At 34.9% G+C, this 16,602-nt stretch overlaps 1 protein-coding gene across 1 annotated transcript in view; it reads left to right on the top strand.

Annotated features, from left to right (window-relative positions):
- The window catches only part of itga2.2 (integrin, alpha 2 (CD49B, alpha 2 subunit of VLA-2 receptor), tandem duplicate 2), a 70,932-nt gene that overhangs the window by 48,581 nt on the left and 5,749 nt on the right, over positions 1-16,602 (top strand). Inside the window, exons 14-27 of the mRNA XM_022685305.2 lie at positions 302-505; positions 1,578-1,708; positions 3,269-3,432; positions 4,344-4,603; positions 7,296-7,378; positions 8,046-8,187; positions 9,486-9,578; positions 9,813-9,889; positions 10,029-10,112; positions 12,950-13,052; positions 13,784-13,894; positions 14,477-14,587; positions 16,027-16,140; positions 16,316-16,405. Of these exons, the coding sequence (XP_022541026.2) occupies positions 302-505; positions 1,578-1,708; positions 3,269-3,432; positions 4,344-4,603; positions 7,296-7,378; positions 8,046-8,187; positions 9,486-9,578; positions 9,813-9,889; positions 10,029-10,112; positions 12,950-13,052; positions 13,784-13,894; positions 14,477-14,587; positions 16,027-16,140; positions 16,316-16,405 (1,767 nt within the window). The remainder of the gene's footprint in view (positions 1-301; positions 506-1,577; positions 1,709-3,268; positions 3,433-4,343; positions 4,604-7,295; positions 7,379-8,045; positions 8,188-9,485; positions 9,579-9,812; positions 9,890-10,028; positions 10,113-12,949; positions 13,053-13,783; positions 13,895-14,476; positions 14,588-16,026; positions 16,141-16,315; positions 16,406-16,602) is intronic.

Genomic DNA, 16,602 nt, shown 5'->3' with positions numbered 1-16,602 from the left:
TCCTTTAATAAATAACCATTAATAAACTTTAATAAACTCTTTTAATAAATAACCATTAATAAACTTCTTTATAATCTATTTATAAATGCTTTATAATGGAGCCTTATTTTAAAGTGGTGCCAAAAACTCAACTTAAACAGGCTGTCTGATGGTGGTTAGAAAATAAAGGTAAAAATAATATAGATTTTTCTATAGATTAGAAGTTTCCTAATCTTCCTGATCTACAGGATCTACAGGCCCAGCTGCAACATGAGTGGACGAATACACTTCATCAATATCTGTTTTTATTTGTGTTTTTTAGGGTATTTTGATCAGCCAGGATTCTCTGGAAGGTTCCTCTCCGTTGGAGAACTCCCGCTTTGGGATGGCCATTGCTGCGGTTCCTGATCTTAATCTGGACGGTTTTGCTGATGTGGTCATTGGAGCTCCACTGGAGGACAACAACCGGGGAGCCATTTACATCTATAATGGAGATAAAAAAAGCATCAGGAAACAGAGCTCACAGGTAGAACTTAAACACAGCAATAAATCTAGACCCATATAAATCCTGCACACTGAAAAAAATGGATTTACTTAAAAAAAACATAGGAAAGTTTTTCCATGTAAAATCAGCAAGTAAATTTAACAGAGTATATATATTCACATAAAATGTACTCTTAATTGTCAGTGTATTTCACTACACTTTTTTCAGTAAATGTTACTTCGCAACACGTTTTTTAAATTAGATTTTAATCTAATTTAGTGTATCTTAGTAGATTTTACTAAAACAATGTAGCGCCACATTTCTTACATGGCTTTTATTATTTATTTAATAGTAGTAGTAGTAAGTTTTAATTTTTTAGTAATGCTTACCTGCCAAATATTTTATTTATTGTAGTATTCATTTCTGTAGGTGTTAATACATTGCATATCATTAAAAAAAAACGCACAGATTTAAAGTAACATACTTTACAACACATTTGTAAACCAACTTGTTTTATTGTTTTGCCCCAATAAAGTAATGCATCTTCGTTTACCAGTCAAAAAAATGACATAGTACAATTAACAAGATACGGGATCAAGAACAAAACAAGAGAGATCTTTTAACCAAATATTCCAGCTTCATACTAAGTCTTACTTGCTGCACCCAAAAAAACAGAGATCGCTGGACAAAGTTTGCTTGTATATTACGATGGAAAGTAAAATAACAAATGCTTTGCAATTTTGTACAGGACTTTGTAAAACACTTTAAAAATCATGTCAAATAGGGAAGTAAAAATATATATATAAATTTAGAGTAATTTCAATCGCTGAACATGCGGTGACGTTTTACTTGCAGTTTGCAGTTTGCAGTTTTGCTTCTTACAAAAAGTAAAAATGACAAAAACGTTGTAAATTTAACTTTGGCATTTAGACTAAAATTTACAAATGTATTTGGCGACAAAAAATACAAAGAAACACCAAGTAGTGCATATAAATATATGTGAAATTCTTAAGGAACTAGGCTGTACTATTATTCTTGTATATATTTTTACAAAATCAAAAAATATTTTTTTACAGTGCAGAATATCTGTAAAATATCAAGTTATGTTTTTCAGAAAATTCTGGGATCAAAACTGGACGCAACCTTGAAGTTCTTTGGCCGTTCTTTAGACGGCAGTGGAGATCTGAACGGTGACTCACTCCCAGATGTCTCGGTGGGGGGTTATGGGAATGTGCTGCAGCTTTGGTGAGTGTCTCTGGAGCAGTAAATCCATACGCTTCTTTATTGGCGCCACATGTTTATAAGTGTAAAAGTGGTCCAACCGTGGTACACAGAAAAGTGCATTTCAGAAGTGCAAGCTAAAGAAATGCACAGCAAGAATCACTGACACACCTACTCATCCAGAACTTCTTACAACATCAAGGACTTCAACAGGAACAGCTCGTCCTCTTTCCTGCAGGAACTGTCAGGCTCTTCTGGGAAGGATTTGCAGTAAAAAGTAAAACATACTGTATGGGAATTTTATTGCATCCAGCCACAACAGTACAATGTGGTCAGCAGAGAGGTTTCATCAAGGAACAAAAACAGCCTCCTGCTTTATCCTGAGTAAATGTTTTATTTAACTGTGCCACTCCGACCCATTTCAGAGGTGTTCAGTGAAATTTCATGACTACAACCTATCCAAATGTTTCATTATGCAAATCTATCCCAAATTAGTCCTGAACTATCTATGGTATGCATTGTGATTGCAATGGGTAAAAAAATATTAGTGTAGTTTTGTCAAAATCAAAAAAAAAAAAAAAAAAAAAAAAAATATATATATTGATTTTGACAAAACTACACTAATATTTTTTAAAATATTCATGTTTATATTATTTGAATTACATATTTTTGTAGATGCATTTAGAAATCTTATACATGGCAAATATAATTCGTAATTTAAATTGTTTTCTGTACAATTGTAATATACATATTTTACCCTACATACTTTATTTTTACACTTATTTAATTCCTTAAGTGATTCCTCAAGTGATTCCAAATGTTTTAGAATTTCTCTACAATATATGAATAAAGTGATGTGGATCATTAGATTAATCATTCTAATACTTCCTAAATATGGTTTAAATGCTGTAAAGCAACGCCTCAGAAATGCACATGCTCAAGTACACAAGATATAAGGGGTTAAATGAGTTAAGAACAGCTGTGTGGATTAGTTGAACTGAAAATGCTCCTCTGGATGTTCCAACATGTTTTTATTTTAAGTGTAAACTTCCCTCAAGGCCAAGACTGTGTATAAAGTGTTTTTTTTTTTTTTTTTTACGTGCAGCACTGATATACATTTAGTAAACAAAGTCACGCATCTGCAAACAGTGAACGCAGCACATACCGCGCTCAGTGTGTAAACAGCATGGAGCAGCAGAGACAGTGTTTTCTCATAGCCAGTGTTTGTACGAGCATGAAAAACTTGGTAAAAAGTCATGGAATTTAAAAAAATAACAATTTCCAGGCCTGGATAAGTTTTGGAAAACTAAAAATACCCAGAAAGTTTTTTTAAAAGTCATGGAAATTTGGTCTACAATCTATTTTGAGCTAACAAAATAGATTTAACATGTTTTTAATTCAAGTGTAAACTTCCCTCAAGCCGAGACTGTGTATGAAAACTCATTAGTGTAGTAAGCATTCAGTCAGTGTTAATACTGTTTATTATCTATACAGATGTTTATACAGTATATACAGTATTTATAGAGGACTAGAGTTACAGATGGGCTGTAATGATGTAGTTGTTTATATTTTCTGTGTTTTCAGGTCTAGAGGAGTAGCAGTCGTGTCGGCCTCGGTAACGTTCACCCCAGACAGGATCAACATCCTGAGCAAGTCCTGTAACTTCGGGGGAAGGATGGTGTCCTGTTTCAGTGCTAAAGTCTGCTTCAGCGCAGCCTTCAGACCAGTAAAACCAGTGGGACCTGCAGGTAAAATCCATTATACATCTTTTAACTTCCTTTTTTAACTGTAAATTAGCTTTGTTTCTATTCAAACTCCAAGTGATCTCTAAATTGGGTGAAAATTTTGTGATGAAATGACCTGTGGAAATGGTCCAAGACTACTTAGGGCGTTTTTTTTCTCCCTCTGTTTGGTTTGTTTTCACACAGGCATAAAAACCTAAACACACCTAAATGCTCACCAATAAACCATGTGAGCACATTTCTGCACTGATTATTAATAAAGTCATACAAACTATTACACTGGTAAACAGAAAAATGTGTTAATCAAATCAGAATATGTTTTTTAATATTTTATATTCTTTAAAGTAGCTTCTATTGTTTAGATGATCAGTTTTACACATCTCTGCTGGATTTTCTCAGTCAGTTTTATGAGGTAGAGTCACCTGAAATTCAGCCTTTCAGTTAACAGCTGTGCTGAACTCATCAAGAGTTAATTACTTAAATTTCTTGTCTCTTAATAAAGTGATTGAGAGCATCAATTAAAGTAAAGTTGTGAAAAGGTAGAGTTACAGGTATACAGTGAATAGTGAATATTTGAGTAATGTTCTAATCCAGATTATGAGAAGCAAGAACTACTCAACTCAAAGTAAATGTTTTATAGGTTAGAAGTAGTTAGTTAGTTTGTTAGTTAGAGGTGTTAGGAGAGTTAGTGCTCTTTGAGGAGCTCAGTCTTTAGGAATTCCTTAAAGCACCTCAAACGAAGGACGCTATCTTTAATAAACTCCTAAAGACCGAGCTCTTCAAAGAGCACTTACTCTCCTAACAGCTCTAACTAACTAACTAATTACTTCTAACTTCATTTCCTTCTTCCCCTCCTCTTTTCCTCCTCTATCCCACACTTCCCCTAATATTCTCTCCATTTTGTTCTGTTTTGTTAGCGATTAAATATAACCTGACGCTGGACGCTGACCTGCAGTCGTTTCGAGTGAGTTCTCGAGGTCAGTTCAGCACCTCGGATCGAGCCATTCAGAAGGATGTGAGTGTTTCCACAGCGGAGACGTGTGAGGTGTATCAGGTCTACGTTCAGGAAGCTCCTGACCTCGTCAGCCCCATCGCTCTCCGCGTGGACATCAAACAGAGCAACCCAGACGCCAGTCCTGTTCTAGACGCCTTTAGCACCGCGGCCTGGCAGTTCTTCGTGAGTATTCTTTATTATAGACAGATATCTGAGTTAGTATGAGTTAGGTCCAATTCAGATTTACCCCTTGGTCCTACCACTTACCCCTACTAGAGGTGGGCGATACCGAGAATTTTGGTATCGATCCAATACCAAGTAAATACAGGGTCAGTATTGCCGATATGAATATCGATACAGATACCGATACTTTTTAATATTTAAGCTTCATAGATCCAAAGGATCCAAAAGACCAAGGATAACATTTCTCCAAAATACATTATTATCACAAGCAACATTTTTGTTCTGAAACAATGGAACAGTAACAAAAAGTTTGAATTAAGTCAAGTCAAGTCAAGTCAAGTCGTTTTATTGTCAATACTGCATATGTACACTACATAAAGAGAATTGAAATTACGTTACTCTCCTTCCCAATTTTACAGCAAGTACAGATAATAGATATAATAAAGGAGAATGGGAGACACTATGTGTACAATACAGCAGGGACACAAATAGACATACATGAGACAAAAACAAGGTGCAGTGGTGTGGGGGAGAAATAGATATATAAATATAAGTAAATAAGTAAAAATAGATATATAATTATAATATAAAAGAGTGGGAGACACTATATGTTCAATACAGCAAGACACAATAAACATACGTAAGACAATAGTGCAATATTGATGGTGATTGAGATGGAATGACAGTAAAAATAGTAAATAACAGTAGTGCAAATACGGTATATGGTATATAGCTTAAGGCTGGTAAAGTGAATGGGTGCGTAAGTCCTTAAAGTTCACAGTTTAATTAAGTGGAATTAAAGTGCGTATTGACAGTGCAAGTATATCAGTAGTGCAGGTGTTTAACATTAGGAAAATAAAACTTTTTGACATAAAAAAGGAGAAACGGTAATACAAAAATAAAAATAATAATTCACCCCTCACTATACATCTTTTCTAATTCTTTGTTTCTTTTTTTAAATAGAATCATACTTAGGAAAAATTATAAAAAAATAAGGAATTTTCTTCCTTTCAGTGCAATTTAGTTTTTTCTTTTAATTAACAGAATGTAATATATATATATATATATATATATATATATATATATATATATATATATATATATATATTGTGGCGTGAGGAGGCGGGGAAGTTGTGGGTCCGCCCCACGCCAGAGCGCAAAGCCATGCCTGTCTCAGCTGGCCCGCATGAGGGCTGATTGAGCCGCCAGTTGAGACAGGCATATATACTCAGCCTCCGCCATCATTTGGGAGGACTTTGACTGGGGAGCTGAGGGCTGAGGCTGCACGGACTCGTATTTAGCCTTTAAAGTAAAACTAAGTAATTCTACAGACTCTAGAGCCCCATTGGGCTGAGTTATGTTTTGAGTTGTTTTTGGGTGTGGTGGAGGGCATTTAAAATAAAAGGTATGGTTTGAGTTCATTTACTCCCCGTGTCTGTGTATCTCTGTGAGCTTCCTCCTTCCGGGTCACAGTGGTCACGCCCCTAACCCCAGGGGCCTATATATACCAACGATAGCGTTGGTATCGATATTATCAATATTTGGATCTATCCACCCACCTCTAACCCCAACCCTTTGTTTTCGAGTGTAACAGAGTCAGAAGGGCAAAGGGGTATAATCTTCCTTTAAGAACCAAAGAATTGGGAAACCTTCATACATCACCATTGATATGTCATCAGAGGAGGTAAAGTTTAGTAACGTATAGCTGCAGCTGCTGTTTAACTGCTGTCTTCAGAAAGGAGGGAGATGTTGCATAAATTAATTAATATTGTCTTTTCCTTAATTCTTATCTCTATAAAAGGGAGCTAAAATTAGCTTTGATTAGCTTTTATTTTATTTAATTTTACCGTTCCGCCTTAAATGCTGCAGCCCCTGCCATCTGTTGCACCATTTAAGGTGGAACGTTCTGTTTGGTTATAAACACTCCGTCAGTTCCAATAGTTCCATTGCTGCTCTGTTTGTAGCTGCGCTGTTTGGTTTGTAAGCGCTGCATCATTGCTAGGTTACCTGTATGTGGGTGGAGTAATACTTGGAGCGCTTCGTTACAGTGCATTACCCGCTGATAACGGCACTCATAGAATGCCTCTCAGCCAATCACATTACAGGGTCGGAACTAACTGTAGTATAATGTAAAGTAATATGCTGTAGTCTTATTCTCCCTAGTGAATTACGGTAAATATACAATCCTTTTTTGGCAACTTTTTGACCAATTATTTTTTAAAAAATTTTTGGTTTGCAAGCATTTTGTAGCTTCTCCACCTTAAACACTGCAGCCCCTGCCATCTGTTGCACCATTTAAGGTGGAACGGAAAAGTTAGCTAGCTAGCTATTGAGGCAAACAACTAGTAATCTTTTTTGTATGCTTGTTATGAAGAATCCAGCCATAAAACATGGACACTACACATTAAACTATGGTAATACAGAGCTAATTGTTACTTTTAACAAGGAAAATCATTTTTTTACGTTTGTGTTTTTCTTTAGTCGCTTGTTTCGCCATCTTACCAGTGATTTTCATACCCCTCGGTTTGAAGTGTGCTAAATCTAAAAAAAAAAAATCTGTATATCCCTTCCCATAACTCCTCCATCCTAACAAGAATTGGGACAAGTAAGGTAAGGGGTAGGGCCAAGGGGGAAATGGGATTGGGCCTTACACTATAATAATAATTGCAATAATTGTGTTTTTTGGTTTTAGATCCCGTTTTCGAAGGAATGTGGTCCAGATGAGCAGTGTTACAGTGACTTAATGCTAAACGTAGAGAGAGAGCAGCACACCAGGTAAGACTTATACATTGTTGTTTTATTCTATAAACTACAGACAACATTTCCCCCATATTGCAAATATGTTTTTTTTTTAATTGAGAGCATTTATTTGCAGAAAATAAGAAATGTCTAAAATAACAACAAAAAAAAATGCAGAGCTTTCACACCTCAAATAAGGCAAAGAAAACAAGATCATATTCATAAAGTTTTCAGGGAGTTTTCAAAGAGTTCAGAAATCAATATTTGGTGGAATAACCCTGTTTTTTAATCACAGTTTTTATGCATCTTGGCATCATGTAATCCTTCACCAGTCTTACACACTGCTTTTGGATAACTTTATGCCTTTACTCCTGGTGCAAAAATTCAAAAATCAAAGAAACTCATCATTTGTAAGTCTCTTATTTTTCCAGTGCTGTATATAAAGCAGAATACCGGTATTTCACTCTTTTTTTAAGCGAACAGATGGAATAAATCCCAATCTGTACCCTTCATAAACTTAATAACACTCAAGCCGAGTGACTCTATAAGATTTAATTGAAGAGTTTATTGATTCAGTGTTGGTGCCGCACCCACAGCTGCTGAGATCATCTAAAAAGAGTAAAAATAGTCTTTAAAGCTTGTGAACACTTTTATTACAGCTGTGCTTTAATGTCATTAAAGTGTAAATTGTGTTGTTTTGTAGCTCCTCCCCTTTACTGGTGACCAACGACAACAGAAAGATCTCCTTCATAGTGACGGTGATGAACCGAAGGGAGAACGCCTACAACACCAGGATCACCGCTCGTTACTCCAGCAACCTGTTCTACTCCTCTGTAACTCCACCTGTACGTATGACCTGATTCACATTCATTAATACATTAATTAACCTGTTCTACTCCTCCGTAACTCCACCTGTACGTATGACCTGATTCACATTCATTAATACATTAATTAACCTGTTCTACTCCTCCGTAACTCCACTTGTACGTATGACCTGATTCACATTCATTAATACATTAATTAACCTGTTCTACTCCTCCGTAACTCCACCTGTACGTATAGTCTGATTAATATTCAATAAAATATTAATTAACCAGTTATACTCATCTGTTTTACATTAATTAATACATTTATTAACCTGTTCTACTCCTCCGTAACTCCACCTGTACGTATGATCTGATTAATATTCATTAATACATTACTTAACCTATTCTACTCATACGTAACTCTACCTGTACGAATGATCTAATTTACATTAATTAATACATTAATTAACCTGTTCTATTAGTCTGATTTACATTAATTAATACATTAATTAACCTGTTCTATTAATCTGATTTACATTAATTAATACATTAATTAACCTGTTCTATTCATCTGATTTACATTAATTAATACATTAATTAACCTGTTCTATTAGTCTGATTTACATTAATTAATACATTAATTAACCTGTTCTATTCATCTGATTTACATTAATTAATACATTAATTAACCTGTTCTATTCATCTGATTTACATTAATTAATACATTAATTAACCTGTTCTATTAGTCTGATTTACATTAATTAATACATTAATTAACCTGTTCTACTCATGCGTAACTCTACCTGTACATATGATCTAATTTACATTAATTAATACATTAATTAACCTGTTCTACTCCTCCGTAACTCCACCTGTGCATATGATCTAATTTACATTAATGCCTGGAAATTTAAAGATATTATTCAGTTTTTTAAGGCAGAAAGTACTGTAAATGATATGTTTTTAAAAGTTATTTAATTAAAAAAACTTTGGTTTAACATATCTTTTTGGAGTCCCTTAGGGTTCTATTGTAGGGTCTATTAAACAAATTCAATATATTTTCTCATGGCCTCAATATATTATCTTGTGGCCTTATTATATTAACAAGTGGGCAATATATTATCTCATGAATCACTATATTATCTAATGGTGACAATATATACTATCTAATGTTCTCCATATAATTAATGGCCTCATTATATTATGTATTGATCTTATTATATTATCAAATAACCTGAATATATTATCTAGTACCCTTAATATATTATCTTGTGACCTTAACTTTAACATTTGTCTGAAGCGTGTGTTTACTGTGTGTAATTATGGCTGTGTTTCAGAGTGACGGCACAGAGGTTAAATGCACTTCTGCCAAAGACACAGAGATAGTCACATGTCAAGTGGGCTATCCTTTCATTAAAACTGACCAATCGGTAAGTAAAAAAAAATATTATATCATTAAAATTACACAATTAAATAAATTACATAAATTATTGCCATGATTATACTTTACAAAGTACATTCACATACACATTATAACATATTATGAATTTAAAATGATAATGACATAGAATACATGTTATAAAATATTAAATCATATTATTATATATTTTTGTGTGTTTTTTATAGTATTCTTTATTTACTGACAGTGTCACTTTTTATTGCAGGTTACTTTTTTGATCCATTTTGATTTTAATCTGGGTCAGCTCCAGAAGGAGGTGAAGGTGGATTTTGAGGCTCAGAGGTAGACCATACAGACTGATGCTGATATGATTATTGATGATATGAATATTACTGATATGAATATTTTTTATTAAATTTTTAAAGCTGAAAATATTGATCAGTAACACTTTCTCTCTCTTTCTGAACCCTTTTCTCTGCAGTGACAGTACAGAGGAAACTCTGGAAGATAATAAAGAGACAGTGAGCGTCCCGGTGAAATACAGCTCAGAGATCATCCTCAGCAGGTGGGATCTCTATTACTTTTCATTTCATAGCTTCTAAATAACTAATAATTATAATACACTCATACATTATTGATTACGTTGATAAAACATCAGTAATACAGTGCATTTATACAAGGGTTACATTTTCTTATACATCTCTTAAACAATTCTGCTAAAACATGATACAGTATAATTATTGCGTGAATATATTTTTTATATCATAAACGTATATTAACTTTTAACTTATATATACTTTATAACATTGTCTGTTGTCCCAGTTTAGAAAGAATGTTTAAAAAAAGTGGACAGTTTGATAAAACTACAGTTATTTCCAGGGATTAATTTAGCTTTTAATGGATTTTTTAGGTTATTTAAAGTGTAGAGTATTCCATATATTTAATACTTGGTGGCGGTTGCATCTCTATTGCATGGTCGAGGGTGGCTTTAGCTGTTTAATATTTTAACCTGGTAACATAAAAAATATAATAAACTTGATATTAAATATTATTCATATACCGTATTTTTCGGACTATAAGGCGCACAGTATTATAAGGCGCACGATGAGTGAACGGTCTATTTTTAGTGTTAGTCCATACACAAGGCGCACTGGATTATAAGGCGCACTAAATGAAACTTTATTTATATCAGTAACAATAACTCTGAGCAATAAATCCTTCACAATATCTGTGAAAAATAACAACATCTCTGAGCAATAAATCAACAAGCACAGCAAGTACGTATTACTCCGCGACGCTCCTGACAACGGTAGCCGCAACGCTCCGACAGACCATAATATTATGTTGAAGCACAGCAAGTACGTATTACTCCGCGAGGCTCCTGACAACGGTAGCCGCAACGCTCCGACAGACCATAATACTATGTTGAAGCACAGCAAGTACCGCATTACTCCGCGAGGCTTCTGACTATAATAGCGTGTTGTGCCGAATTCGGTGAATAAAACGGTTTTAAAACAGAGATAAAGATTGGATAAGTTTCATTTCTGGATGAAGTGATTTCCAGCGCTGTTTGGATATAACTGTGGATTACAGGAGACTGGATTGATGGATTCTCTTTAGTCTGGACGCGTTTTGAAGGTAGGACCTGTGGCTGAGCGCGGGTGTGTGTTCGGGGGGTGGCGGCAGTGACCGGAGGTTACCCCAGGACAAAAGGAGAGCCTTTTATTACTGGAAACATGCGCTCTGACGCAGCTCTAATTCATGAAACATACATCCTACAGTAAAAGCACAGTTCTGGAATCCGGAGAGCCAGACGGTTCAAATGGTGTATGACATGACCGCATTCGATGAAATATGGACGAACGATAAACGCAAATATGAGAGTTATGAATTATTAAAATCATAACCAAGGCATATTTCGCCCTAAATGTTTATTTTCTGAAAGGATATTCCGCTAAATAGGCTAAATAGCTCAAAAGCAGAGATTCTAAGCTTTAAAATGGTATATTGGATGTCTATATTGAACCTGTAACTGTTCATAACTATTCAGAAACACAGCCAGTTATGAAATATTAAATATTTCTGGCCCGCCGGTGGGCCAGCGCGTGTTAACAGGTTAACTTTACTTAGATGTGGGCGCTAAAAAGAAACAGTTTGTGCTATTACCCCAGAACGGGTGGAAAGGAAAGTTTACCGGCACCTTGTTCTGGCCACGGAGCTACAGTGGAAACTAGCTACCCTGAACCACAGCCGAGAGGCAGTACGGCAGTCAAAGGTAACCGCGCGCTAGCCCAAGAGGGGGATCTTTTTCTGGCGTGGGTGAGGAATTCTGCACAACAGAGCGCCGTGTACCACATAAAAATCGAGGTCAGTAAACACAAGCAAAATCCATACACAAGGCGCACTGCATTATAAGGCGCAATGACGATTTTTGGGAAAAAATAAGTATTTTAAGTGCGCCTTATAGCCCGAAAAATACGGTATATGAATTAAACTCTTTGGGGTATTTTTGATTGGTCAATTAATCTAACAACTATTTTTTTATTTTTACCAAGATCTTTTCTTTGTGTGCTTAGACAAAAAATAAATTAATAAAAAAGTAATAATGTAATTATATTTCTCTACATTTAGATTTTAATATTGAATATTAATATTGAATATTAAATACATAGTATTTCTAAAAACACATTGATGCATATTATGTACTGAAAATCAACACATTTACATAATTGATGACGCTGATTATGTTGAAAAAACTTGTATCTGCAAAATTAAATATATAATTAATATAACATTCAGTGAAAGTCAGTGTAATTCTTTTTTTTTATTTACTTCAAGTCATTTTGATGCATTTCTATTATTTTACTCAACATGCCATATTGTCTTTTAAAGAAGATCTGACAGATTTAATTTTAAATCATGTTAAAAACACACCTTTTTACTTTTTAAGATTTTAGGAGCTTGGGTGTCCCTGTTATATCAATAAAAAATTGAGAACCACTGCTTGATTCATTAGGTTTTCCTTGTGATCTGAGTGCGCAATGTTGCCCTGAGGCAACAAAAAAAAACCTGTATTAGGAGGTGAATAAAAAAACAAAACGGACAAAATAGGTTTTAAAATAGGCCTTTAAAATCTATTTTATGTATTAAAACATTTTATGGGACAGTTAAATTATCAAAAAAGTAGTCTGTTGCCAAAAGGCAACACGATGCCACATGGGGTTAAAATAATTCTTAATCAGAATCCATTCATAAGTAGGTATTTTATAATATGTATTTTGTTCCTATTACAATCTCCTATTTTCATACATTTTGATAAATTGATTATGCAATATTTTGTATTGTATCATGTTTAATTATAAAAACCTGAGACCCATCATTTATCATTATATTGTTCTGCAGAGAGGCTAATATGAATGTGTATTTGCTGGAGAAAGAGGAGGGTATCACCACCAGCATGAAGAAATACAGCGACATCGGCCCAGAATTCAGGTTCAGTCTGAAGGTCAGTCATTATTCCTTTAGGGGAGATATTATATATATATATATATATATATATTTTTTTTTTTTTTAAATAAAGTAGGTCTCTGAGTTGTTTATGATGCTGCACATGATGAAACTCTTCCTCAAACTCTTCCTCATTGTCTGCAGCAGCTAGTAAAAGAAAATATTCAGAAAAACGAATCGATCTGGAAAAGCACCGTGTCTACATCAACCCATGAATTAGTATTCATGGCCCTGCCCACCTCATCTCAGGACCGCCCACAGGCAGCGCGAAAGCCGGGCGACAATGTCCTCTCATTAGATAGGAGCTAACTGCGCTAGGCTAACAGCATGCATTTCATTCCTGTGTTATTTGTGCAAATAGCACATCAGTGTGTATATGATTTACACAGTAATTCAGCAAAGAGCTAAGAAACAAATGGTTAGAATTAGTCTATGGAGGAACACCACCAGCCAAGAACAATTGAGATAGGTAGGTGGATGTTTAGAACAGTTATGTTTACACTAGTTAGAAGTAACTGGACTACCCACCTCTGTGTGTAAGTAACTACAGGTTTAATAGGATCTCCGGTGGATTTGGTGTTTTACAGAGACTAGGTCAGTGGCTGAACTGCTCTTAGCATTATTACACATGTTGTAAAGTAACATATGACAACTAGACATTTTAAAATGAATGAAAAACGATAGATGTGTATACTGTACTGTAGTTTTCTGTGGTGTCGCCCCCTGCAGGTGTCTGGAGGTGTTTTTCCAGTCAGTCTGGTCCACCTGAATGTTCAACTGCCCATCAGCACAAAAGCTGGGAACCCTCTGATCTACATTACCTCAGTCTCCACTGCACCTGTAAGAATGCATAATGTTTTTTTTATGCAAATTAATCGCATTACTATTTCGAACACATGTGAACTTCACCCCACCCCTAAATTCAGATTTTTATTTTAATTTTTTGCTATTACTGAACATTAAATATTTACATGTTAAATATTTCACTGTATATCATAGAACAAGTACATGTCTATTGTTGCTAAGCTATATATAGTATATATTTAATAGGTATACTGGGATATATGTATATATTTATTTATTTTTATTATTTACATTTCCTAACCTTTAAAATACGCTTTCATTGTGGCAATTTCTGCCTCTTCAGTGCCCTTCGGCCAATCTCCCTTCGGCCCCGCCCCTAAACCCATACATCACCCAGTGCCCCTCCCTTTTTTTTAGCATTTTTTTAATTTAAATTGAGGGTGGAGTCAGATAAAATTAAGGGGTTTAAGGCATGGTTACTCCCTGTTTTGAAAACCAACTCATAGTATATATTAGGGTTAAAGTATGAAAAAAATTGAGATAAATAAGGAAAGTCCTGAAGCCGTTTTGAGGTTTATTACGTGATGAAATGATGTAATGTTGTTTTGTATTTTCCAGTCTGCTAATGTTCAGTGTGAGAGCAGCACTCTGACTGACCCTTTAAAGATTAAAGAGAAAGAACATACTGCCAAGTTCACTGCAGAGAGCTTCAGAGGAACTAATGAGCTGGTCAGTGTGTGTGTGTGTGTGTGTTTGTACTCTGTAAAGTCTGAAATATCATTACTTTTTTATTGGACCATTTTTTTTTCCTAATTCTGTGTTTTTTATTTTGGATGACATAATGTTTCTGTATAGTTAAATGTCCAAGGGTATCTATAATGAGGAGTTTACCCATGTGTTTTCATCCTTAATTCCATATATATATATATATAGAGAGAGAGAGAGAGAGAGAGAGAGAGAGAGTATAAAGTTACTTTTCAGTAATTCAGTTGAAAATGTGACACTCATATATTATATAGATGTATAAAACACAGAGTGGTCTATTTTAAGCGTTTATTTATTTTATTGTTGATAATTATGGCTTACAGCGATACAACAATGAAAACCCAAAAAGTCCTCCCAAATCCTGCTGGAAAATGAAATCCACATCTCCATAAAAGTTATAGTCAGCAGAGGGAAGCTGTAAGATATGAAGTGCTGTAAGATTTTGTGGAAAAACAAAACTGCACTAAATTTAGACTTGATAATAAAACACAGTGGATCAACACCAGCAGATGACAGACATGTCTCTCCAAACAAACCATCACTGATCATGAGTAAATTTTACATTTCATTTGTAATTCAAGTCTGGAGTCTGGAGGAAGAGTGGAGAGACACACAGTCAAAGCTGCTTGAGGTCTAGGTTGAAGTTTCCATCAATCAGTGATGGTTTGGAGAAAATCTTTATGGAGATGCGGATTTAATTTTCCAGCAGAATGTGGCACACTGCCAATAGTACCAATTGGTCTTATATAATATTCTCATTTTCTGAGACACTAATTTATGGGATTTCATTGGCTGTAAGCCATAATAATCAACAATAAAAGAAATAAATGCTTAAAATAGATCACTCTGTGACTTTTCCACATTCACAAACTCCAACTCCCAGAATGCACCTCAGTCATGTGTCTCAGCCAATCATCACCTGATTGTTAGATCAGCTTCACCTGAGTTCTGAGTAATTACTCCTGTTTTTCTGTGTATAAATACAAGTCTGTTTGTTTTTTGGCTTTTGTCTCTGACCTTGTCTTGCCCTTTTTGGTTAGTTCTCTTGGCTACTTTGTTCTGGTTTAGACCCTTATTTCTCATTTGTTGTTTATCCATTTTGGACTGTGATTTGGCTTTGATGTTTTAGTCAGTCTTGTTTGTGGTTTGTACTATTAATAGTACTCAGTTCAAGCTCGTTGGTTTAACTCTGATTATTAAAGCTACTGCTAATTCACTGTTAGCGTCACATCTATATAATATATTAGTTTCACATTTTTATCTGAATTAATGAAATAAAGTTACTTTTCACTGTATGGATGAATGCAAAAAAAGGATTAAAGGTAGCATTTTTGCCCAAAAAATAAAATTGCTAAAAGAAAATACAGGTCAGCTATTAATTTCTTTTTCTATATTACCTACAGAACTGTAAGACTGCCAGCTGTAAGAAGATGACCTGTGTGCTGAAGGACGTGAGCCCCAAGACTGACTACTACGTGAACGTGACCGCGTGGATCTGGAACGGCACGTTTGCGATGGTTAGCTACAACTAGCTACTCCAACTTTAATGGAATAAATGAGGATTTCTAGGAAAACAATTGTGAAGCTGCTAACTGTACATCACTCACCTTAATTCTAATACTATATATATTCTCTCTGTGTCTCTTTCTCTCTCTCTCTTTTCTTTCTTTCTTTCTTTCTTTGTGTTTTCAGGCTGATTTCCTGTCAGTTGCACTGGAAGTAAATGCTCAGATTGACACATCTCAGGCTGATCTACTCGTTATCACACACAAACAAGTACAGGTACTAAAAAATAATTTATTTAGCTCTGATATATCCGCTAGCAGACGCCTGTGCTGCAGAGTGCGCCACCTACTGTACCCACACAGAGAGGGTGAAGGAGGGTGAAGGATTCTTCAGTCTTCAGAGTCACCTGGAATTCAGGCTTTCAGTTAACAGCTGTGCTGAATTCATTAAGAGTTAATTATTCAAATTTCCTG

The sequence above is a fragment of the Astyanax mexicanus genome, chromosome 20 (assembly GCF_023375975.1).
Source record: "Astyanax mexicanus isolate ESR-SI-001 chromosome 20, AstMex3_surface, whole genome shotgun sequence".
Lineage (NCBI taxonomy): Eukaryota > Metazoa > Chordata > Actinopteri > Characiformes > Acestrorhamphidae > Astyanax > Astyanax mexicanus.
This window is presented reverse-complemented; position numbering and strand designations above follow the sequence as displayed.